Source organism: Melitaea cinxia, chromosome Z (genome assembly GCF_905220565.1).
Source record: "Melitaea cinxia chromosome Z, ilMelCinx1.1, whole genome shotgun sequence".
Lineage (NCBI taxonomy): Eukaryota > Metazoa > Arthropoda > Insecta > Lepidoptera > Nymphalidae > Melitaea > Melitaea cinxia.
The window spans coordinates 21,955,227-21,983,039 of record NC_059424.1 but is presented as its reverse complement, the minus strand read 5'-3'; the positions used below and the strand labels follow the sequence as shown (position 1 = coordinate 21,983,039).

Here is a 27,813-nt window from a genome sequence, read left to right as displayed (position 1 = left end):
AGATTTTTTTTTTGTTGACGGTCAGAACCACGTTTGTAGAAAAGAAAATTATACAAAAAAAAAAAACAATTTATTAAAAACTAGTGACCCGCCCCGGCTTCGTAACGGTGATACTAATTATACAACAGAATATCTATATATCACGTTCACAGCTTTTTTGTCATTAGACAATACAAACATGTTTTCTTTAGAGGTTACTCTTGAATTGATAAATTATGGTTTTAGTCTAATCCTATCCACCCTAATGTACTTACTATAAATGCGGTTTCAAAATTAGCAATACCGACTAAAAGTACGAAAATAAAATTTTGAAAAATTGTTGCGCCGGCTCCTCGGCCGCTACCGCCGCAACCGTTATGTCCTGCATTTTAAATTTGTAAATAAGCCATTATATCTCTTATCATATTCATCGCGGACTTTACATACACGTACATTACAGACGTACATTGTTTCGATCATATCTCGTAGCGTTCAGCCAGCGTTTGCAATGTAAAGGCAAAAAATGTGTTTATTTATGACATCACATCGTAAGCCTTTGATATTATTAGTGTTTCTTTTTTATATTATGCATGGATTATAGGTACACTAGCGACCCGCTCCGGCTTCGCACGGGTATAAAATATAATTATAGCCTATGTCATTCACTGAAAAAATGATTAAAATCGATCCAGTAGTTTTGATTTATTCATTACTGCCCGTGACCCGCACGCGTTAACTTAGAGTAAAAGCCGGCCGGAACCGCCGCAAACGCTACGTACCGCGATTTTTAAATCTGTAATATCTTCGAAAATATTCATTTAAATCATTTGCTGTAAAGGGCCATATAGATCTATATTAAATAAAAAATATATTTAAGGTGTTTAATTGGATAAAGATTAATGCTGTATTGGTTAAAATCGCTTCGAAAATTAGCCATTATTTGTCGTAAAAAATAAATGACAAAAAAATGTTATTGTGGGATATCCATAAGAGATAGGTATATACCATCGCGGAGTTTTCTGTAGACCTTTTCAATGTGTACAATACTTAGTACATTATTTTGATAAATCTCGTAGGGTTCAGCCTGCGTTTGCAATTTAAGCGAAAAAAATAATAATTATTTACGACATAACATTAGAAAACTCAAAAATAACAGTATTTCTCCACTATTTAATGGATGTTATTATACATATAAACCTTCCTCTTGAATCAATCTATCTATTAAAAAGAACCGCATCAAAATCCGTTGGGTAGTTTTAAAGATTTAAGCGTACATACATGTGCAGGGACAGAGAAAGCGACTTTGTTTTATACTATGTAGTGATATAATGTTTATACTTTTTAGTGATAATTACAATAGGCCGGTACGAAGTTCGCCGGGTCTTCCCTCAAAAAAACTCACCATATATATACTAAGTACAGCCCTATGTAAAAAATCTCAATAATGTGTGTGAGTGTGAGATTAATAACACACTCTTTTTGCTTGGGTGCTTAAAATCACTTACCCCCTCTTTTTTTTCAATCATCAATCAATCATTACAGCCTATACAGTCCACTGCTGGACATAGGCCTCCACAAGTTTACGCCAAAAATAACGTGAACTCATGTGTTTTGCCCATAGTCACCACGCTAAGCAGGCGGGTTGGTGACCGCAGTACTGGCTTTGTCGCACCGAAGACGCTGCTGCCCGTCTTCGGCCTGTGTATTTCAAAGCCAGCAGTTGGATGGTTATCCCGCCATCGGTCGGCTTCTTAAGTTCCAAGGTGGTTGTGGAACCTTGTTATCCCTTAGTAGCCTCTTACGACACCCACGGGAAGAGAGGGGGTGGCTAAATTCTTTAGTGCCGTAGCCACACAGCACCCTCTTTTTTTTACGTGGGGAAAATCCATCATGGATACCCTCCTCAGAGGGTTATGTCAGACTCCTTCTGATTAAAAAACTACCACGTCTGAGCAATCGTCCGCCTGGGTGGGGCGAAATGGGGTCGCACTAGCGTTTTGCCACCTCGCCCCGGCGTTAGGCCGGACGAAACCTCCGGGCTCACAATAAGGCCACCTCAGACATGAAGTCGTGTCGTCCGGCCGGCCGAAGTCCCCCGACTATCGGCCGACGACCCCACTATTACGAGGGGGGAGGAGGTGGGCAAACCGTCTCCTTGCCCCCGTACGTCTGCGCCAGAATGGGTCAGCGGAGACGTCATTCTCCCTGGCCCGCTCCGCGGCCTCCTTCTGCGTCATCACTTCTTCGCAGAAGGAGACCGCCGCCTGCCACGATCTCTCACTGTCGAGCACGGCTTTTGAGACGCTCGGCAGTGAGAGATCCCGTCCGAGGACCGCCGAAAGCGCGCGCCGCTGCGAGTCCCACGCGCGAACACCTCCCGCGTGTGGAGCGCCGTATCCTCTGGCGCCCCACACTCGTGGCAGGCTGGAGTCGCCTCCCGTCTCGCGATTTGGTCACTTACCCCCCTACAGTAGGTTATTAAACGTCATATTCCTTAAATAAATAGCTATTGAGATATTGAAGATCTTCGTTTGTCTACCGATTTAGTTATTAACCGACTTCCGAAAAGGAGGAGGTTCTCGATTCTATTGTATTTTTTATTTTGTGTTTTTTTTTAAATTTATTTTTTGTTTGAGATCTAACAACTACTTTTTGAGTTATATCTAATAATGCGTTTTTGCTTGACAATTTTTTTGTCGACCTACGTTGTATTATACCACCAAAATTTTTACTGGGTGTAACGATTTCGATGATTTTTAATTTAATCGAAAGCTGATGTTTATCATTTGGTCAATTTTAAATTTCATCGAGATCTGATAACAACTTTTTGAGTAATCTTTGATAACGCGTCTTTACTTGACTACTTATTTATCTACTATATACCTACGTTATATTACTTGTCGATGTAAACAAAGTCGGTTTTTTTTTCGTTTGCGAGCAATTACAATTATTTTTTAACCGACTTCCAAAAGGAGGAGGTTCTTAATTCGATCGTATTTTTTTAATCTATGTTACCTCTGAACTTTTGATTGGGCGGACCGATTTTGTTTTTTTATTTTTTGTAATCGTAAGGTCGTCAAAATCAAAAACAGCTTTATTCAAATAGCACTGTCGAATCGTCATTTTACAAATTTAAACTTTAAAAACAAATTATTATTTTTGTATAATAAAAGTAAAGCTACCACCGATTCGGAACATGATATTACGTGGATTGGTACATGTCATGTTTTTTCATTTAAATTTAATTTAAATGGAACATGATATTACGTAGATTGGTACGTGTCATGTTTTTTCATTTAAATTTAATTGAAATTTAACAAGTACTTTTCGAGCTATAGCTAATAATGCGTATTTACTCGACTATTTTTTCGTTGACTTACGTTGTATTGTACCGCATAACTTTGCACTGGGTATACCGATTTTGATGATTCTAGTTTCATTCGAAAGCTGATGTTTGCCTTGTACATTTTCTACTAATTATTGTTAATGTTGCTTGTTTATTTTATTTTTTGTTTGGTGTACAATAAAGGGTAAATAAATAAATAAATGCTTGCCTTGTATACAACATTTAAATTTGATTGAGATCTGATGACAGCTTTTTCAGTAACCTTTGATGACGTATGTTTATACTAGATTACTTTTTGATCTACTTACGTTGTATTACTTCTCGATGTAGTTCAAATCGGTTTTTAACCGACTTCCAAAAAAGGAGGAGGTTCTCAATTCGACTGTATTTTTTTTTTTTTTTTTTTTTTTTTTTTTATGTATGTTACATCAGAACTTTTGACCAGGTAGACCGATTTCGACAAATTTTGTTTTAATCGAAAGGTGGTGTGTGCCGATTGGTCCCATTTAAATTTATTTGAGATCTAACAACTACTTTTCGAATTATATCTAATAATGCGTTTTTACTTGACGCTTTTTTCGTCGACCTACGTTGTATTATACCACATAACTTTCTACTGGGTGTACCGATTTTGATAATTCTTTTTTTGTTAGAAAGGGGATATCCCTAGTTTGGTACCATGATAAGGAAACCAGGATCTGATGATGGGATCCCAGAGAAATCGAGGGAAACCCTTGAAAATCCGCAATAACTTTTTACTGGGTGTATCGATTTTGATAATTTTTACTTTAATCGAAAGCTGATGTTTATCATGTGGTCACATATAAATTTTATCGAGATCTGATAACTACTTTTTGATTAATCTTTGATAACGCGTATTTACTTGACATTATTTTCGTCACCCTACGTTGTATTATACCTCATAACTTTTTACTGGGTGCACCGATTTTGACGTTTCTTATATAAATTAAAAGCTACTATTCGTCACGTGGTCCCATTCAAATTTAATTGAGATTTGATTAGTAATTTGTGAGTTATATCTAATATTGCGTATTTACTTGACGGTTTTTTCGTCACCCTACGTTGTATTATACGTTATATCTTTTTACTGGGTGCACTGATTTTGATCTTTTTTGTATAAATCAAAAGCTAATACTTGTCATGTCGTCCGTTTTAAATATGATTGAGATATAATGAGCAATTTTGAGTAATCTTTGATGACACGTATTTACATGACGATGTTAAGACGACTGTGGTCATGTTCAATACTTTGCCACAACGCCATCTATGAAAATTTAATGAAATTACTTCGTTCACTATCGATCAAATTACAATATTCCACTAGAGTAGAGAGTAGCAGTTTATTCGTTATAAATATATTTGAACTTTTAATTTTTGAGTTATCGCTAATACTGGGTATTTGGCTGGGTACTTGGCTATTTTACGTCGACCAACGTTATATTAACCTCATTACTATTTTACTGGGTGGACCGATATCGATGATTCTTTTTTTAATCGATAGGTGGTGCTTGTCATGTGGTCCCATTTAAATATAATTGAGATTTGACTCGAACTTTTTGAGCTATATCTGATATGGCGTATTTACTTGACTGTTTTTGGAGTTTTCTCCTTAAGAATCGATTTTCATTTAAGGCCCCGGAATGAAAAAATTGAACAGTAAAATCTACTGAACGAATGACCTTGTTAGAGATGGCGTTCAGACGTTTTCTAATAACGCAATTAGGTTCCGATAGATGGCGTTATTGCATTCATTTATTTACAATTTGATATAGTAATAATATATTTCTCAGACTAGTAAGCCTTTTTGTGCCTATTTAGACAGTTGATCTGAAGGGGTAAACTCCAGTCGTGCATCGGAGCTGTGTGAAAACATGAACAGTACATATTTTTAATAAAAAAGACATAAACCGTAATTCAATATAAATCCGCTTCAACTAAAAAACCCGCCGTAATAAGCGATGTCAGCGCTTCGCGCGAATCGACGACGGGCCTTTTATGAAATTTCTGCCCACAATCATTAACTAACTTATTTAACATTATATAATTCTACAATTTTATAATGTCGCGTTATATGGAATACGAACAAAGTATTACTATTTTTTCGTCGATCTACGTTGTATTACTCTTCGATGTAATTGAAGTCGGTTTTTTTTTCGTTTGCGAGCAAACACAATTATTTTTTTCGTTTTAAAACAAACACAATTATATTATTATAAGATTTTTCTATATTCTTGTCAAGTTAAATATTTCTTTTCTTGTATATATTTATGCAGTCGAATTTCTCTACTATCTACTCAATTTACTTCATTAATACGATGAATTAAAGTTTTAGTGTCCTTTTATAAAATTAATACAAAAATATTACATGACTGCAAGTCCTAACGAGATTCTTGTTGAATTTATTAACCGATTTCCAAAAAAGGAGGAGGTTCTCAATTAGATTGTTTTTTTATGTATGTTACTGCAGAATTTTTGACAAGGTGGACCGATTTTGACAAAAAAAAATTTAATCGAAAGGTGGTGCGTGTCATTTATTTCCAATTGAATTTATTTGAGATCTAACAACTACTTTTCGGGATATCTAATTATGCTTTCTTACATGACTATGTTTTACTGGGTGGACCGATTTTGATGATTTTTAATTCAATCAAAAGCTGATGTTTATCGTGTGGTCAAATTTAAATTTCATCGAGATCTAATAACAACTTTATGAGTAATCTTTGATAACGCGTATTTACTTGATTATTTTTTCGTCTACCTACGTTGTATTACTTGTCGACGTAATTGAAGTCGGTTTTTTTTTTCGTTTGCGAGCAAACACAATTATAATAAGATAAATACGTGGCTCGAATGTTAAACTTGTAAATATTTCGATCATACAGTATTATAATCTTTTTGAATGATTTGTGTTAACATAATTATATCGTTTTCAATAAAGTAAGATGATAGATAAATAAAATAAGATGAAAAGTATACGTGATGTTTCTAACGACGAAAAAATATAACTTTCGAAAACTTTTGAAATAGAGAAAAGTAATGATGTTACTGAAACCATATTACAACTTATTTAAAAACAAAGATTAAAATTTTCGTAGGTAACTTGCAAAAACTTAGTCTAGATCTGAGACTAGCCTGTAGCTTCCGTTTTTAATTTGTAGTAACTGAAGTTGACGTCGAGTATGTCACTATTGTGCTACAGACGTATTTAAACAGAATTTAGCGGTTACGAAATAGAACATTCTGAAGACTGAGGGAATTTATCAATTTAACATTGAATAGAAATGCTTTTAAAACACTATTGGAATATATATTAAATAAAACTATTTATAACACAACACAATTATCCAACATACATAAGTCAATTTAGAAAAATCACAAAAAAATTCAAAAAAAAAAATTCAAAATATTTTATTCAGCATAAAATTATTACAATTTCTTACTGAACGTCATGAGTCTACTACCAGTTCGGAAAGAAGAAGCCTCTGACCTGAGAAGAACTGGCGGAAGAAACTCAGCGGGACTAATATCATTTTTTTTTACAGTAATGTTTTTTTTCCCAAAGCAAATCGAATTGAACAATAATTTTATAAGTTGAAATAGCCTGGAAGCGATCACATCATTCCCAAGGCGTACTGTCTTCTAGAAAATCATTAATCGAATAATATCCTTTACTACACAATCGTTTTTTCACAATTTTTTTAAATTTAGCAATAGAAGCTTTTTGAACGTTTTCTGGGAGCCTGTTGTATAAGCGTATACATTGTCCATAAAAGGAATTACTGACTCGGCGTAAGCGAGTTACAGGCACTACAAGTTTATGTTTGTTCCTAGTATTAATGCTATGCATGTCGCAATTCCTGGGAAATTCGTGTATATTTTTATGAACATACATAACATTTTCGTACACATATTGAGAAGCAACAGTCAATATTTTTATTTCTTTAAACTTATCTCTTAATGATACTCTAGGGCCTAAACTATAAATTGCACGAATAGCTCTTTTCTGCAGGACAAAAATAGTATTGACAGTAGCTGCATTTCCCCATAATAAGATTCCATATGACATAATGCTATGGAAATAACTAAAATATACTACGCGAGCTGTATCTACGTCAGTAATAAGTCTAATTTTTTTAACCGCGAACGCTGCAGAGCTGAGCCTATTCGCTATCCCCTCAACATGAAGATCCCACCGCAATTTCGAATCTATAGTGATGCCTAGGAATTTAGTGGACTCCACCGGTTTTAACATCTCTCCTCCCAATTCTACACCATTATCAACAAGTTTAACATTAGGTGTCGTGAATTTTATTAATTTTGTTTTTTTGTTATTTAATAATAAATTATTTGAATCAAACCAGTAGACAACCTTTGAGAGAGCATCGTTTACATCGTCGTACATAAGTAAATTACGTTTCACCTTAAAAATAAGTGAAGTGTCATCAGCGAACAATACTATCTCATGCTTGTCCTGTACAAAAAATGGCAAATCATTTATGTAAATAAGGAAGAGAAATGGGCCAAGGATAGAGCCCTGTGGAACCCCCATATCCAGAGGAGCCCCAGGAGATCTCTTACCACTTACATCAACCCTCTGTATTCTATTATTCAAATAGGAATTCAGGAGGCTGAGTGCCCTATCTCTAATCCCATAATGATGCAGTTTCCTGATCAACGTCTCATGGTGCACACAATCAAAGGCCTTGGATAAGTCACAGAATATCCCAAGAGCATCCTGCGACCTCTCCCATGCCTCAAAAATATTTCTAATTAGCTCAACACTAGCATCTGTTGTGGAGCGACCTTTTGTAAAACCAAACTGTTTCTTATGTAGTAGATTGTGTGCATTAAAATGCGATAACATTTGCCCGAGGATGATTTTTTCAAAAATTTTACTAAATGTTGGGAGTACTGAAATTGGTCTGAAATTATTAGGATCTAGGGTACTGCCTGATTTAAAAATAGGAATTACTTTACTGTGTTTCATTAGATCAGGAAACACACCATGTTCTATACAGCCATTAAATATAGTAGCTAGATGAGGTGCGACAACATCAATTATCGAACTAACGACTTTTACAGATAAACCCCATAGATCAGCTGTTTTCTTGACGTCCAGGCTTCTGAAGGCTATTATTATATCTTTGGGGTTTACAGGTTTAAATGTAAATATTACATTACATTCTTTAACGTTTTTCTTTAGCAAAAATTCGGCAATGCCTGGAGACGAATTAAGTGATTGCGTTGTTGAAAGCGGAATGTCAGTGAAAAATTTTTCAAACTCAGATGCAACTTCTCGGTCTGAGGTAACAAACTTATCATTGACATTTAACTTAAAATCGAAGCTGCGATCTGTGACTCTTCCACTTTCACAAGCAATTATGTTCCATGTCATTTTAATTTTATTATGCGCATTTCTTATTTTGTCTTTAATATACAAGGATTTTGCCATGGAACATACTCTTCTAAACATTTTTGAGTAGGCACTTATAAAAGAAGCAAACGATACACTATGATTATAGGCTTTTTCACTGTACAATTCATAAAGCCTTTGCCTGCTCTTATATATGCCAGTAGTTGCCCATTCACCAAATGTCAAGAGACCCCCTGAATTGACTGTTTTTGAAGTAAATATTGTAGAAAATTCAGTTTTTACTAATTTAAATAAAGAGTTATATAAGTAGTTAGGGTCATTAATGTATGATAAATAAGGAAGTTTTGCCACAATACTACCTCTAAACTTCTCCATACGTGTAGCACTTATAGGTACAAAGGTCTTTTTTAAAATATTTTTGTTGACATTTAAAGAATAAGAAAAGGAAGCTAACTGGCCACAATGGTCTGAGCTTAACTTATTAATAATAGCTTTAGAATAAGGTTTACAGTTTGTAAATATGTTGTCAATACATGTAGCACTAGTAGCAGTGATTCTAGTGGGTTCAGTAAATAAGTTATGTAGGTTATATGATAGAAGCATAGACTTAAATCTCAGACTTATATTAGAATTATCTAATAAATCAATATTAAAATCCCCACATACAACAATAGCCTTATTAGAATTATTTGATTTTAACAAAACTTCTTCCAATACTTTCTCAAAGTACTCATATAACCCACTAGGAGGTCTGTATACGCATACAACAATGAAGTGCTCAAGCTCTACGCAGGCTAATTCAATAGTTTGCTCAACAGAGAGGCTCACAATGTCTTTACGTTCTTTATATTTAAAAAGTTTACTTACAATTATTAAAGAGCCACCGCGTATAGCTTTTTCTCTGTTGAACATACTAGCTACCTGGTGACCGCTGAAGTTAAATATGGACTGGGAAATAGAGAGCCAGTGTTCTGTTAAACATAAAATATTGATATTTTCACCATTCATAAATAACTCCAGTTCAAGATCTTTACCTAGCATGCCCTGTATATTTTGGTGCACCAGGTTTACAGTATATAAATTTTTACAACTGTGGGCTTTCCTTACCAAATTATTATGACATTTATCTGATTTAATGTCATGGATTATTAATATGCTAGAGGTTTCCTCTGTTGTCTTAATAATTAATTTAAATTATTATTTGGAACGGATTCCACGTCAGAAAATGTCATATTACAGTTTTGCTCAATATGAGCAGATATCAAAGTAACCAGATTATTGGCTATGTCAGTTTGTATATAATATGATAGCACAGATGTTATCTGTCGTTTAAAGAAAAATGGTAGGCTCAGCCTACTATATGTCAACATATAATTATTATTGTTCCATAAATTATTTATGTCAATAACATCAATTTTGTTACTTTTTTTAATATTTACATTTAAATACTTACAAGTAGTTATTGTGTGCATTAGATTATTAATGTCATATCTTAACCTATTTTCCTGTGGCAATTTAGCTAAATAAGGTAGTGTAAACAATAAAATTTTATTTATATTTAACTGATTCAATCTATTTAAAATGTTTTCCATTAGGTGTTTGTTTACATTACCCCTTCTCCCAATTAATAAAATAATAGTTGTGTTGGGACAGTGAGCCTCACTCAAAATGCTATTTACTATTTGATTATAAGTGGCTCCGGGCATGCAATGATTGATTACTCGCTGGCCCACACAAAAATCACTCAACAATACTCCCATACCTTTTCCTAACTCATCACTGTAAATTTTTATTTTATTTTTTTCCTCAGGAATAGATATGGAATGTACAGGTAGTTGTACATTATAATATTTGGGGTCGGTGTGAGTCCCCGCAGGCCGAGTAAGGGATTCACTAGTTAAGCTAGTATCTATCTGCCCTGTTGGACCGGAGGCTGAAAGGTGGCATTCGCAATTATGATAATTAATAAAAGAGTCAAAACGCTCGAGGTTATTGTTGCCAAGTTTCACCAGGTCATCCATGGCAGATATGTGTTCAGCAATTTCTTTCTGAGCAGTACTGTATTTAGATGTTAATATTTCTAAACTATGCTTTAAATTTCCAATCTCAGACCGCAGTGAGCTAACATCCGCCTCATAGTCTTTTTTTAATATATTAATTTCTTGACAGTATGATATCATTTTTGTTTTAATTTCTATTTTCTCTTTACAAATATTATTATACTTTTTATAAATATTTTTTGTTTTTAAGAATTTGTGACATTTTTTGATGAGTTTATTAATTTTGATATATTTTTTTAATTTATTTTTACTTGGCATAGGGATGGTAGTGTTCGAGTCATCACTGGTCAAATCTATTACACTAATATTATTTTTCAAGTTTGAGACAGAAGACACTAAGTTTGGTGCGTTTTCAACCAATTCATTGTATAGACACTGGGTTTGAGAGGCTGTTAGACTATGGTTTATATTTTTAAGCTGAATAACTTGTTTATTTGCCTCATGCAGTTGATGTTTCAATTCACTGTTGAATTTGAGGGTTTCCTCATACTCATCTCTGCACTGGTCAAACCCATTGACTATTTTGAGAAGATTTTCATTTTCATTTTTTACATTAGTATATTCAGTATACATTTGTGACATTTGATTTTTTAATTCTGTATTTTTTTTGAAAATCTTCTCTAACTCCTTCTCATTTTCGTCTCTCTCCCTTAGTAATTGCTCACACTGTACCCTGTATGTCTTTAGCTCCTGGAGCGCCAGCCGGAGTTGTTCCTCCGCCTGGCGCGCCTTGGATCCACGAGTCATCATTTTTATTTTTTATGTTTAAGAATTTAGATAAATGTAACAATCTCTAACGTATGTACAGGTTGTGTGGACAATGTATTATACTCAACAATCTATGAAAAGATCAAGGAAAGAAATTACAATGACATAGATACAATTTAAATTTCGAGTTCGTTACCTGTACGATGACAGCCGACGAACACAAAATCTATAATAATATTACGATTAATACTACGAAATAATAAGTTACTTATCAGGTTAAGCTTAAAACATCTATATAATATTAAAATAACCGCCTTTTACTAAATGTATATGGATGTGAATTGGTTATCACAGAGTCAAATATATGTCATAGGAGTGTGTTCTAATTACAAAATATATATAAAACCTTCAAACACTTAGCCCAACATATTAGAAACGTATCGTGGAATATAGTGTTGAAATATTGTAATTTCATTGAAGTCTCTTATACAAACAAACTTATGCTCAAGTAGAACCTCATTATATTTTAAAGCCCTGGATTCACCTTTTTAATGAAAGATTAAACCCACTTTCGAGGTGGAGTGCTCGTGCTGTAAACATGCTATCTGTAGGAATGCATCCATGCATCCACCGCAGACGTCACGGCTCGTGAATACATTATAAAAATTCACAACGAAAGATATTATGCCTTGCGACATTCCCATTACCAAAACTTCTTCGAAGTCGCCTTTTATAGTTTCAGCTCCGTCTTAACAGTTCAAAGTTTTAACAATTCAATCAAAATTCCCCCGTTTGGCTGTCGATTCGTCACGATACTTGCTGTAAGTACGTGTATATCCACTTGGAGCACTAAATTAAATTGTGCGGAACCGCTGAAGGCTGAGAGGCGGAAAGCTAAGAATGGTTTGCAGGAAATGCCTCTATAAGCGAGCTTAATTGCTTCAGCTTATGACGTTCAACTAGCTATTTCCCTTTTCAAAGACAGTCGTCGCTGTAAGGTTTATCGGTGGATTAAAAGAAGAACTCTTTGATCTGTACTTGTTGCTTGTTCTTGAGTACCAGGTCCAAGAAATCCGTAATGACTGTCTAACGAGCAGCTTACTTAGACACAATGCATTAGAACAGGGAAACACTATTAAATTCTGAATATACTGACATTCGTACGAGTATATCAAACGATTTCATTGCTTTTTAATTAAATGTAGTGTTTCAACTTTTTGACGATCGTCAGTCTCAATTTGATTAACAATAAGACACAATCTTCCGCCAGTAGAAAGGACTATAAGATTTTACCATTTAGGCTATTTTATATGGAAAAGTACAATCTTGCAACGTGATAAAGTGCCGAAGGATTTCTTTTGTTCATTTTACCGAATCGAATATTAAGAAATGTTTTGAAAGAAAGTACTGAGAAACCATAGAAAATAATCGAAAAAACATTTTTTAAGTAGAGGATTGGTAATCATTATTCGATTGACTTATTTTTAGTCACAGCCTTTTAACGCTGATTTCGAAATATATCCGTATATTATATTTTTCAACATACAACATGAATTTTAGGTAAATTTGCTTCTCATATTCGCCACGTCGGTGTACACGCCGATGTTATGTAAACTTCTGTGATCACCAATTGTTGGAATTCGGAAATGAGGGAAATAAGCAAATGTCATCCAGAAGTCTTAAAACGTTCGAAAATGGAAAAATGATTTTAGTTTGAAGATAAAACTTAATATATTTAACGTTAGATGTAGGCCACGTTAAAACGTGATCCATATGAAATGAGGTCATTGCGAAACAAATAAATTTCTTTCAAACACCCGTCACTTTTTGCACTATATAATTTTTTTACTTTACCATATAGAAAAATTTAATTATCTGTTTTTCCTGATTAAAATACAATAATTAGAATTCAACATAACTAAACAAATTTTTTGTAATCATATTTTAATAATGAAATAATAAACAGTTAGCAATATTACCAGGATCGGGAAATATGAAGTCACCGAACGAACTGAAGTCATTCCGCCTGATTAAATTTGATTTGTGATTAGATTAATAAAATGATGGCGAAGTGCGAGCGAGCCGTGACCTTTCGAAAGGTCGTATCCCTGCATTCTGGCGGTTCGACAGAAAGCTAACAATTAGTAGAAAAGGTTTAAAATCGAGCGGCGCGGCCCGTGCTAGGTACTGTTCATAAATTGAAAGTGCTGTTGTCCCCGGCCTCGTCCTGGCGGAGTGCCAGGGCGCTCGGTCGATTCCGCTCCGTAAAAGCGGGCCACGGCTTGCGAACTGAACTGGCGGTGAAGGCTCAGTCGCCATCAGATACAGCGACAAAAAGCATCAAGTGGCTCGAAAATTTTTCCACAGGATTTATCGTAATATTGATACCTATCGGCGCTTTCCCCTTTGTGACCGAAGCGAACACAATCTACTTAGTAATTAACAGAGCATCGTCTTTTTGCTCGGTTAGTAGTTTAAGCCTATTAGGGGTTAAACGATTCAGATTTCAGAGTGCAGTCACGGGTTGAATGATCGTTAATGCGCGTACTGTTATATTTCTTTACGATTGTGTTATGAGGCTTTCTAATTAATAATAATTAACAGTTAAAAAAACGAAAAGAACACGCTTTATAAATAAACCAAACTAAAAAGGAATAATCTTTTCAAATTAGTGTAATGTCACCGGTCCTCGATAAGTCTAATAAGTTTAAATGAAATCTGAACGTTTGAAGTGGGTCAAAATGAGTCGGTTACAAATATACAAACATACAGGTGAAGAATAATAAAAAGCGTGTAAAAATATATGCTAATGAATAAAATAAAAAAAATACTTATTTCGAGATAAAATTTAATGTTTCTAAGACTGAAAGTAATAACGGACATAAAAAAAACTTTGATGACTTCTCGTTACAATTGGCGCTATGTACCTAGTTTTCCATTAAATATAAGGTGTCATTCCCCGTTGTGTCTGGTCGTAACAAAGAGAACCTACATAACGTTATACGTTATCATCTACATAAGAATACATTTATAAATTATTTTCATCACAGCGTCGAGTAATATTAAGTTTCAACCAGTTGTCGCCCTTGAAACAAATCAGTTTCAAACGGTCTTCTGTTTCGCTGTACTTTGTATCATTGTACAATGGACGAGACTTTTATCGATTTGATCTGTGACAACATCTAAATGCAATATTGGCATCTGTAATAATTTTTCATCAAAGTCGGATGAAAACGTGATTCCCATAAACTAATAAAATACAATATCGAAAAATGTGTCCGTTTTTACTCATGCTTCTTATTTCTATTCACTCCTACAAGTGCTAATTATTATTGTTAGTAATGCTAAGCATACGTACAGACGTTAATAATCGGTTAAATATTTTCAGCGTATTATTTACACCACGAAAAAAAGCGTGTGTGTGCAATTCACACACGGCAGAAGTGTAACTTCTGAAAAGTCGTAGGAATGTAGGCCGTTGTGATTTGTTATATCGAGGATGATCAAGGTCTCGCGAAATGGTTGTAACGCCACGAAAACGCGTCGCTTACGCGTTTTGAGCAGTAATGTATTCTGTCTGGGTGTTTCGTGCAGTCCTTGTGGGTCTCCCCACCGTGCCTCGGAGAGCACGTTGAGCCGTCGGTCCCGGTTGTTATCATGTACACCTGATAGCGATCGTTGCTCATAGTATATATCCGCCAACCCGCATTGGATTGGAGCAGCATGGTGGATTAAGCGCTGATCCGTTCTCCTACATGGGGAAAGAGACCTATGCCCCGTAGTGGAATATGGTGGCTGAAGCGTCAAGCGTATTCTATCTCATTCTCTCCTATACATTTATGTTTCTTTCTTTATCGTGATGCATTTCCGTTTCATCGAGTTTCAAATTAACAATTCTAAGGAAGTTTTACTTTAATAATGTTAAAGGTAGATTGTTTTTATATCCTCTTTTCAAACTTAGTTATGTGATTTTTTTATGTAACACACGTGAAAACATCCCTGAGACACATCTAAGAAAAGAATAATTGAAATTAGTTCACAATTTTAAAAAATATTAAATAACTTACAAAAATGCAAGGCAATTAACATCAATTAATACTTAGGCATTATTATCTCCTGCCTCGTTTTGATGAAACTTGAAAGAATTGATAATGTTGAAAGAAAAATAGATCTTTGATAATCTAAATAAGCATCAACAACGCCGAATGACAAGGTTTTACATTGTTGTTTTGAGTGGTCTAATAGAGCTCGTGTAAGCTGCTCGTGATGAAACACGTTACATTGCTCATAAATAATAACGAACTATTATTGAATGACAATACAATGTGGAAAAGATATATTTTTTCATTATATTTATGTGTCACATAAAACAACTCAAAACGGCTTGAGAATATTTAGTCTCCAGATTATTCAAAAAGATATATCAAGTGAAATACAAGCTTGTTCAATTAATTTGTAAAATAAATAATTATATAAAAGTAATAATAATTAAACCAAATTAAGCAACATATACTGACAACGAGTTGTCTCAGATTATGCTATTCTGAAAAAGACAAACTAGCAATAAAACGCTATTTTGGTTTGGATTTGATAAAATGTCTGATAGCGAGTTAATTGGCACGATGGGATCTGTTGCGCAACCGTGGTGAGGCGGCTGGCGGCTGCGGTTCATTTGTTCGTACCGTGTTTGTACCGCACACTTACCGAGCGGTATTACCGTGGCCTTTGATACGAATGTTGATTAGCCGCGCCGCTGAGTGCACTACTGCAACACGTACCTATCATTATATAAAAATTTATTTATTCCATTTGATACAACTAGGCTACCCCGTGGAAAAGAAACTCTTAAGCCTCATAAAAACATGAACAAATGCAGACCAAATTCTTATACCGAGATGAGAATGAGAGGCTGTGAGGTCTATGAGAATTTCGTCCATAATGTTGAAATATACTATTTGATGATTTTAAATCGCAGAGTAGAAATTGAGTTTCCCGTTTGTTAGAAGGTTGGGTTTAACTTCAATGTCTCCAGGGTATCACAGAGTTCTACGGACGACGAAATCGTTACGTCATTGTGTTATGTAATACCTTGCAGAACTAATATAAAACAAAAATTCTTTAGACCTTATTAAGGCGGCATCAAGCCAAATTAGCTGTTGCTGAATTTTTATTGAAATATGAAAAAATAAAGTAATCTTACTACGAGTATATATTTGCTTTTAATAATTTCTGGCGTAATGCAGCATTATTTAAAATTTGAATAAGAATAATAATATAATGTGGGTAGGTGATGTGTAGTAAAGTCGCGTGAATACTTTTGACTACGCATAGTTTAATTACTTCAAAAATAAAAAAATAAAAAAAATAAGCTACCGTGTTCAGTTGTTGAGAGTTGTATCAATTGCTAGATGAAATGTATTAGTTTTATTTGATATAATTATTGCAGTAATAATAGTTATAAATGCGTCACACTGAACTTCTGTCAGTGGTTGTTTTATTCGATCGATTCACACATTTGTGAATGAGACTTCCATGCCGGGAGTTTGAAATCACAAACATTATAAACACAGACGTTAAGACGGCGACATATCTATCTGGCCACCCGCTAGAACAACAGCTGCCAATTGTCAACTCTCGTCGGTTTGCGTGATACATGAACATATGGCAATCAATATTTCAAGAAACGTTAAAACTCAACAACGTGATACAGCTTATGGGATTGGCTCAATCACCTCCATCCTCCGGCAATCTTACGTAGATCATCGGTCCAACGAGCCGGAGGACGTCCCACACTGCGTTTGCGTTTGACAAGACATTAGTATAGTCTTTGACAACAGAACCTTAATAATGTTCAAACTAATAATTTAAATTAATTGTAGTCGAATTTAGACCACCGGGCGACCTCTAGTATATATTAATGTAGGATAAGCAATTTTAGCCCTAATTTTAAGCGGTTAACATGATAACGTGTGTATAAAGTGAATTACATTAATATAAATCAAACGAAGAATAGAATATAAGTTATAATGGTAATCTATACGTATAATAAAATGGTAGGAAAGTCAAAACTGTACATTGAATATTTTTTTAAAGAATACTTGGGGTGTGATCTACAATCGATACTGAAGTCAAAAATATAGTTTTTAGAATTTTTATCTGTTTGTCTGTATGTATGTCCGGGATAAACTCAAAAAGTACTGCATGGATTTACTTCAAATTTGGCACGAATATTATTAAGAAGTCGGGTCAACATATAGGCTACAAATTATCACGCTATCACCTACGGGGAACAAGCAGTGAACCTTTATTGCTTCAACGCATTCTGTAACAACGTGTAAACTAACGACTCATATTTAAATTTTGTTATAATGTTAATAACCATGCTATAAGCTAGCTTCATACTATAAATAAAGACATTCTGCAGTATATTTAGTATCAGCATGGCACCCGTGCGAAGCCGGGGCGGGTCGCTAGTCTAATAATAAGTAAAAATAACGCTGTGAAACTACATTTGAAAATGTTCATAACGTTAACGCTAGTACACAGTAGCAGTTTCATACCTTAGTCGAGTTATTCTTATAAACAGACGTAAATTTTGCATTTCATTGAGACGCAGTGTTCAGCGTACCGGCGACCTCGGCCGAGTTATTCTTCAACGAACGTAACACGTTGAATGTCTATCTGCTTCCTTTCTTTTAATCAAGTTAAAAGCTACGGCGTAGCTACACGGGATGTGCGTTTCTTCTTCAATAATGATCTCTATTTTATTACGTCGCGTCGTAAGATTCATTATAGCATTGATATCATTTAATTTATCACCATTCATTTACTTAACACGGGAATCTTCATTATTTTGGGCGATGTGTCTCCAAATACCTTAGAGCTATATTTTTTATTTCAATTCATTCAAAATCTAAAAGATTAATGTGGACTGAATGAAAAGTTGTAATTTAAAATTTTAATCATCTCAACTCAAAAATTAGTTTTTTTTATTTATTCTTTTTATTCGATAGATTTACGGATTTGTAAACGACATGACAAAGTATAAGTGTCTATTTAAATTTATTTTTAAAGTTATACTTTTTTAGCGCGTTAGGGAAAAATGACGAGAATTTTTTTTACAATGCGCGGGCGCTATTCTTTAGCCTGTAATATCCCACTGCAGGCTTCTTTTGCCACGTAGGAGAAGGATCAGAGCTTAATCTACCACGCTGCTCCAATGCGGTTTGGCTAGGTAGATATATTCCGAACAATGAGTAACGATCACTATCAGGTGTATATGAAAACACAGTCATAAAAAACCGACACCCTGAAACTAACTCTGTGAAGCTAGTCAACGAAGAAGAAATTAGCAACGTGGAGTGAGCTAGCCAATGAAGTATAACTTCTTACCTGCGTACATAAGCAGACACACACACACACACACACACACACACACACACACACACACACACACACACACTTGTGTTTAAGACGCCATTATTTCCAAACTGTCACACCTACAAATCTTGCATTATAAATTTATATAAGTCACGACAAAATGTTCGCTACGATCTTATAAAAAAGCCTTACTTTAAAAAAATATTAGTCCTGAGCCTAGCACAGCTCGTTGATAAAACACCCAGATAATAGGAAAAAATATTACCAGTACCAAGTTTTTTAAGAATTATTGTTTTCGATACCATCACTCATTTTAACAATTGTGAGATAGTTTTATATTAAGATATTTTGAGACTACCTCGACATGTTAACGAATATATTAGAACTAATACCATCTCTTTCTGTATTTAATACATTATGTAATTATGTATACGTACGTAGTTATGTACATATATTTTTTTTAAATAATAGTTGATATCACTAACATCATTCGCTTCATAATTTATTTATTCCATTGTGGTGTTAGAAATTACCTCTAAAATTTTCAATAAATTGTTTTATACGAAACCAAAGGCTTCGATAAAAACAGTGTCCCCTGCACTGTTCGGTTGCTCGCACTGCACCCGAATGAACAATGAGATAGTAAAAATGTGTATGTGTCACGAAATTGGAAGTTGAAAATATTGAGTGTATGATTTACGTTATACTAGCGACCTCTGTCCGTCAATATTTTTTACACGATAAGTAGTCACTAACATATATTATACTAAAACCTTCTCTGAAACACGCCGCATCTTATGCTATGAGTATTATTCCGATCGGCTTAGTAGTTTTCGCAGTGTAACCGAAGAAAAAAACCGGCTTTCCATTTATTAGTGTAGATTGTGAAAAATGACTGTTACTGTATACGTTAAAACATTTAATTTACTTATAATTACGGTTAATTTTGTAACAAATCAGTGGTAGACATTCAAAGCTAAACAGAGTCCTTTATGTTAACATTTGATCCCGTCTGGAATTTGGCGATAACGCCTCAGGACAGCGACTAAGCAATATTCTCCGAGGAATTAACTTTGACTGAATAGTAACAGCTCCACGTACTTGTCTCGTAATAATATAAGTCCATTCGCCACCGCTTTTAAACGTTTTGACTTAACCACGCAGAATTTGGAAAACGTACAGGAGTTTCATTTATTCGTAACATAATAACCAAAAAACAATAAAATACGAGGCGTTGGCGTCGAGGTTAAGCACAGGCTTTTGGCTGTTGCATTGGCCGTCGCGGGCTTGATCCCCGCTCACGGCAAACTTTGTATCGACCGTACAGATGTTTATCGTGATCTAGGCGTTAATGCTTTTGTTTCCGGACCCCGGATACAGGAGAAAATCCTACTTAGTGCTGTTGAGTGTGAACCGTATATATGCTTGATACTTGATGTCATGCCTGCCATGATGCATGCCCTTCTCGCCAAACTATAGTGGAGTAACGCAGTGGATTAAATTTTTGTAAAGAATTTTGAGACTCATGAAACTACCAAAAAAAAAAAGAAAAACACACTGATAGGCTGTTATAAAAATGTACATGTGTTGTACACAAAGATATGAATTAGGCTTAAATAAAAAAGTTCTTTAACCGTTGTCGCTCTATGTTCAGTCCTCGTTTGCTGCCAATAACACGATCAAGCAACGAACCGAAGGAACATTAAAGTTTTTCTTTTCTAAACCTCACCATATCAGACATATTGTCTTAACCCTTTCACAGATTTTTTTAACTGAACATAAGTTGAGCAGACCTAATATTTTTTCTTGAATCTAATGGTAGATATGAACCAAATCATGTGATAATTTATTGATCATCAATTTGGATACTCATGGTCTACGCAAGTTAAACTCATTATCCATATTCTAGATTACGGACTAACTATAAAATACATACCTACTATTTCTACGATCTGCAAAAGTCTGTTTTTAGACTCATACCCACCAATTAATCTCATTTCGACGGGTGCAAAGTAAAAAGAGTTATATACAAAACAGCAACTTTTCAGGAGAGCGCAAAATAGGAAAAAGTGCTCTCATTTTGTCAATTTCAAACCAAATTTGTTGAAATTTTCATCACTGCTATATTTTTTAGAAAGACAAACAATTGTATATTTCATTTCTTGTAATTGTGTTTAATTTACGAGATATTACAGTTGTTTGCCTCGACATTGTGCTTAAAAATATGACAACTGAATTAACTACCACTTGGTCGTTTCTACATAGGAATTAATAAATCTGGATTTAATAAAGATGTTTCATGTATTTAGTAAGTGTAAAAAGTATGACTTTTCCAATTTCAAAATTTCCAAAAACGTCTTTCCATGTCTATTATGATGTATTCAAATGGTTTATTATTATGATAACAGCCATCTAAAAAGCCAAACAAACAAACATTGTTGCCGGCCGGCGAAGCACACGCCATCTGACTGATGACACAATAGGAATGAACCCCCCCCCCCGCGCGGACTGCGTAAAAGCGGCGGTAGTTGAACGCATGTACGTCGTGTAATTTTACAAAACAGCAGTAGTTATCTTCTTTTACTTGACAAAAGTACAAGAAATGAGGCGATATTTGTATTTTTTATTTTGCCATGTTGTAAAATATAAAGTTTTTAGTTAGTTACTGCAATAAAAAAAAACACCTCAAAATTGTAGTAATTTTTTTTTACTTTGCACCCGTCGATTTATAAGTATGTTCTCCATACTACGCGAAGTTTTCGAAATACCTGCTACTTTGGCACTTTTGTAAAACGTTTAAGTGAAGAAATGTAATTTATACTCGAATATAGTGTTTTCTGTTCTTCCACCAGCCTTCTGCCCCTCGACAGCATGGACGACATCGAAATGAAAGACGTCCAACTCCAGTTCCCAAGTGCTCACCGCTTCAGCGAGAACTCCTGCCAGGAGCTCCGTGTCCACACTGACCGCGGTGACATCATGGTGGCGGTGCAGGGAGACCGCGCCAAACCAGCCATCCTCACCTACCATGATATCGGCTTGAACTGTGAGTACGCTCTAATTGCATTTGCGAACGTTTTGCACCTCAATTGTTTCATGTATATTTCGTGTATATTCACTTTGATAAAACTATGAACGTGATTTCGCTTCAATTGGAACTAAATTTAAGCTTTAAGTTTGTTTCATAAGCGGATTATATCAGATTTGTATTTGTGAAATCAGTATATGCGTAAATGATACAGTTGCAAATAAAAGGAACAATTTTGTTTTTGAAAACGACAGTCATATTGAAAGTTCGCGGCCTCAACAAGAAACCAAAATAAAATACATGCAGAAATATTTTTATTTCTCAACATAATCTCCACCTAACTGAGTGCATTTCTTCTATCTGTTTTGCAAAGTATCTAAATAGGTTTTAAAAAATTAATTTTCAAGCTCTGATAAATACTGGTTCACTGCGGCTTCAATCCCTTGATTTCGAAACTTTGTGGCCACTAAGGTGTTCTTTTAAATGACGAAACAGGTGAAAGTCGTAAATGCAAAACCGAGCGAATAAGCTGGGCGTTGCAGCAGTTTTAAATCACAATAACGAATTTGAGCCATACTTTCGACAGACGTGTGAACGCGTGCGTTATCCTGGTGAAACAACACTTTCTTTCTTAGTAATCCTGGACAAAACGAGAATCTTTATTTTTTCACACAAGATACGCAATAGGGTGCGGCGCGTGGTATGATAAGTTTATTGTTTGGCCTTTTGTCCGGCCGCGAACTTTTCGATTCACCCTCGTATTTGATATTTCGTCCGCGTGGTTCATTTTTCTGTGTTATTCAAGTAAACGCTACTCACGTTATCTTTACATTGAGAATGAATCTATTGGAGTGTATCTTTCATCAAATTCCTCGACAATAATGTACTGAATTTATATTAAACATGTGCTTTCAATTAGTTGGCTTTTGGAAGACGTAAATATTATTTCAAGTCCTAAATAAAAATGAAACACTATAAAATTAAAGATGCTCACGTGTCCTGTCTCGCCGGTTTCTGATAAATGTATCTGACGTATAAGACTATCTAATGGTCATAAGTTTCTGACACATTTTTCCTTCTTACCATCAGCTCCACTTTGTCAGATGTTCGAATCCAAATGTTGTAGTTTACTATTTCCTTGAATGTCCTATTGATAATACCTATCAGCAACTTATGTGCTAGATATGCTTTATCAGTAAGTGGTGGAAGAGGCCCTAAACTCAAAAAAATATACTTGACGGCGTTCAGTCTGAAGTAATTACCATTAAGCTCTATCATTTCTATCGGCGAAATGAACACAATAATATAAACGTCTAAACAAAACGCGCTCTTAAAAATATGAAAGGCTGGAAGTACTATCGACTCGTGCCGACAATGTGTCCGTCGTTATCAATTCATTGGACTCCATCCAGTAATTAATATTTAAGTGAATTGGAGACCAATTACGTTTAGTCTGTACGTCGATTAATAGATTATCGCGTGGCCCGACGTAGTGCAGACTTATTCGTGGCCGAAATCGATTTGATTACGGTAAAATATCGTCGATTCCCAAGTTAATAAGCTTTTTATGTTCAAGGTTGTATATTATGTACACTATTGATTAACATGTCGTCCGCGTACTGGTTAGTTAGAACACGTGACTTTCACGTTTAATACTACTATTTTCAGCGTATCGAATTATCCTTGACTATTGGCTATTACTTACAAATTGTATACAACATTAACACCCATTGTTTAGGATTTTAGTAATCTATAGCGGTAATGTTTCGAAAACTGTTTGTGTTCTAAAATTATCTAAATTTTTCCTACATGTCCCAATTTTTCGATTCGATTTTTTTAAACCTTTTTAATGATCTTTAAGTTATTTTAATTTACCCTCAGTTATTTGAATTGTCATTTTTGTTTTTGCCGATTTAAATTTATTAAGTTTTTTTTGTTTATTTGCCTATACATGAAGCTTTGCTTATAGCTAAAGCCGTTAGGACTCATGAAACATATGTACGTATGTTATTAGATTATTTTTATTTGATGCTCGGCTAGCAACCATTTTTAAATAAATAAATAACGTATAGACGCAATTCTGCTAGTGCTAAAGCTATGTATAAGGATTTATTGCGGTACAGTATATTGTACCGTTTTTGTTATGGTCTATGTAATCGGATCTGAATATCTCTAGTGCCTACATATTCAACAGTAATTAGTGCGAAGTAACCAAAGGGCAGACTTCGCAAACTATGCCGAAACAACTTAAGGCGATCCCGTTCTAAAACGGTCTAGAAGTAGGCACGAGTTAGTGAAAACAAAGTCACTTTATCTCGCACTAATCTTTCTCTAGATTTATTGGATACATTATCTGGCAGGGATTTTCCAACTATGATCCGCTTACACGCATACTTTCGTATTTTTATTACGGTACAAAATTCAGTAAATGTAAAGTGACAACTATTAATTTCCATTCACAAATTTATTTAAACTCCCCTATAAATTATTGTGACATTTAATTACAGTCGAGATTACGTTACACGCAAACTAAACGTTACAATACGACCGCGTGATCCGTTCACGTAAACAGCCCCGCTTATTTTACATTATGATGATAAGTTTAAGGGAAGTCAAAAATAGTGCAATTAAAGTATAAAAACGTTACATACTTTAATATAGTAATTATTCATGGAAGTACCTAACATTCCACGAGAGATGCGGTGGTGTTCAAGCGTGTTACCTGCCTATAAGCTGGTCTTTAAGTGGCAAGGCATTAAGAAGAAAATATGGAACGTGCTATTACGCAATACGACTCAAGAGGGCAAAGTCGGTCAAACGCTTGCGGCACGGATATAGTGGAATACTAGATTGACGCGAGGCTCGTTGACCTTTGGAAGGAAGCTGTACTTTTTTTAAATTAAAAAAAAAATCACAATAATCTCGACAAATTTTACTTTGATCTAATATATCACAAGATACTAATAATTCGTACAGTTCGTCTTTTTATATACTAATAGATTCAGAGCAGCGATTTTATGATTCTGGAATTTGAGCGATACTGTATTACTTTTAGAATGTATGTCAAAATCTAGTTATTATACACTATGTTTTGTCAAATCAACAGCATCAGTACTAAGCACATTATATAATAAATAAACGCCTCCAAAATATAAAAATAGTTAACTCAACGGCCCCTACTAGGATTTACCTTTGTGTCGGGGGTCACACTTTGACTGACCCGTCGTCGCAGTTTGTAGTGGCCCCGCTTTCTAGTTCGCGGGTTGCGGGTTCGATCTCAACCTGAGTCTAGACGTAATATTTGTATTTATACATTTATATATGTCTTATTTATATGTATATTTATAAAAATTTTTTTTTTTTGCATAACTAGGTCGACAATTAAGCCGTAGATTTATAGACGTCTGCAATACCAGAAGCATCGTAAATGCGTTGCCGAACCCAACCGCAATCCCCCCCCCCCTCCAGGAGCGCCGTGCACCTTACCAATAGAAACACAACTACTAGCTGTGATCTTCTGTAAGGTCGAGGTACTTCCCCAGTCAGGCTGCTCCATATTTTGAGCAGGAAATTTTCTGCTGTGCTCTACCTCAGTTATTAAAATACAACAGTCGCAGAGAGAAATAAACGCTCAGATCACAGCAAATATCTACATGGCCAATACAAATGTTTACAATGTGATTGATATTACCACTAAAAAGAAAATTGTCACCGTCGCTACCCATCGCTGAAAATAGGATGTTGATATAACACTGACCGAACTTCAATCTCTTTTTGTTATCAAGCTTGACATTGTTACTACGGTATGTGAATTTTGTATATCTCCATTCTGCGTGACATTGGCGACATTATCTGTGCTCTTTTGGCACTATTTGAAGCCATATCCACGAACACCGTTTTTGCTTTTTTGTCGGATAGAAGTTTAATTTGATAATATAGTGAGTTATCCAATCAATGCTATCGAAAATTGGTAACTGCACGCAAAAATAACAGTCGCTAAAATAGCAGTAGCATTATTTTTGCAACACATAATTGCTGTTACAAATTGTCATACAACTCTGTTAGTAATAGACAAACTAATAGCTGCGATTGTTACTGCGTTCGACAATTACCCATGCCGATACAATATAAAAATATAAAAAGCTTTTTTTTATTGTCATGTTATATCTCTTTTATATAAAATTCTCGTGTCACAATGTTAGTTAAAATACTCCTCTGAAACGGCTGGACCGATTTTTATGAAATTTTGTATCCATATCGAGTAGGTAGGGAGGGGGGGGGGGATTAAAAGGGGCTTATAACATATATGCCAAACATGTTTACGGAGTCAACTAGTCTATGTACCTAACATAGACGATGAGACTAGATAGGATGACATTTGGTACATTTCTGAATTGCTTGCTCATTAAAATATATATAAGTGTGTGTGTTTATGTACGCACGTAAGAAGTTATACTTCATTGGCTAGCTAACTTCACATTGCTAGCTTCTTCTTTGTTGACACGCTAACATCAGGGTGTCGTTTTTTTGTGACGGTATGTGCGCGCATCGTAAAAATTTACTCTTATCATTTTCCTCTAACGCGCCAAAAAAACTTTAACCTAAAAAAGCAATTGAGATATACTGCATAGTTTTACAGATACATATGTTAAAAACATAATCAGAATCGAGGCTAATTTAAAGTCAAAACAGCGATTTAGCAGAATTAATGTTACTTAACAGTAGCGACGAGACGTTACGTTACTCTCAGCTTGATATAGCGTACTAATGACGCCTCGAACTCCGACTCAATTTTTATAATACGAGTATATTTGTATTTATGTATATATATATGTATATGTGTATGTATGTATGTATGTATGTATGTACGTATGTATGTATGTATTTATGTATATGTTTATGTATGTATGTATGTAAATAAGTAAATATATTCAAACGTTTATGTCTCAATTTGTACACCTACACTGACACAATACCATCTCCTCTGCCCCTAGGTTGCCTGGAAGAGATCGCTTTTTAGCGATAAGGCCGCCCTTTGTGCCTGATGATACTCTGTTTAAGTCCATATTATGTATTATTTCTGTTTTGGTGTACAATAAAGTGTATTGTTATGTTATGTTATACCGATCTAAATAAATCGTAAACAATATTGAATGGACGTTAATTTGCTAACAAACAAGATGATTACTGCAAAATATTATTTGTCTTAAGATTCTTTAAGGATTCTGAGAATGTCGCAATCAGGTCTATTGAATAATTTTAGTTTTATAATTTAAGTTTTGGTACGTTTAGTTCGAAATCAAGCCTCTTTCGATTTTGCCCAAGGTCTAATGGAAACCATCCAAGTGGACGCTAGGGTTTAACGTACAAAAGAAAATCACTTTCGTTTAAATGCAATACTCGTAAGAGTACATACGTATGTACGTACGTGTAAGTACTTCAACAAAGACCGACAATGCACGTCGTAAACTACACAAGCTCTATACGTGATTTTGTTCGCGATTATACATTTAGACTTTCAACCTTTCTCCCAAGAGAACAACTGCATGTCTGAATAAGAAGATTTCATTGAAGAGTAGTATGAACTTAAACCATTGCAACTATCATTAAGATTCCTATAATAGTGTCAGCGTTCAGAAAAACGTTAAGGAAATAAATTGTGGTTTTTATTTGCAATATATAATACAACTAAAGAATGAATATTTTATGATGAATTTCTCATTTAAAGAAGTACGCAGTACTTCTTACAATTTTTTATTTTATTTTATACAACTAGCTAAACAAGCGTACGGCTCGCCTAATGGTAAGCAATTACCGTAGCTTATAGATTTCTGCAACACCAGCAGAATCGCAAGCGCGTTGCCGACCCTATCCCCAATTCTCCCCAGGAGCTCTGGTCACCTTACTCACCAATAGG

General features: G+C 34.8%; 1 protein-coding gene across 1 annotated transcript in view; it reads left to right on the top strand.

Moving 5' to 3' along the window:
- The window catches only part of LOC123668999 (protein NDRG3-like), a 178,741-nt gene that overhangs the window by 22,464 nt on the left and 128,464 nt on the right, over positions 1–27,813 (top strand). The window contains exon 2 of the mRNA XM_045602677.1: positions 21,721–21,914. Coding sequence (XP_045458633.1) covers positions 21,721–21,914 — 194 coding nt within the window. The remainder of the gene's footprint in view (positions 1–21,720; positions 21,915–27,813) is intronic.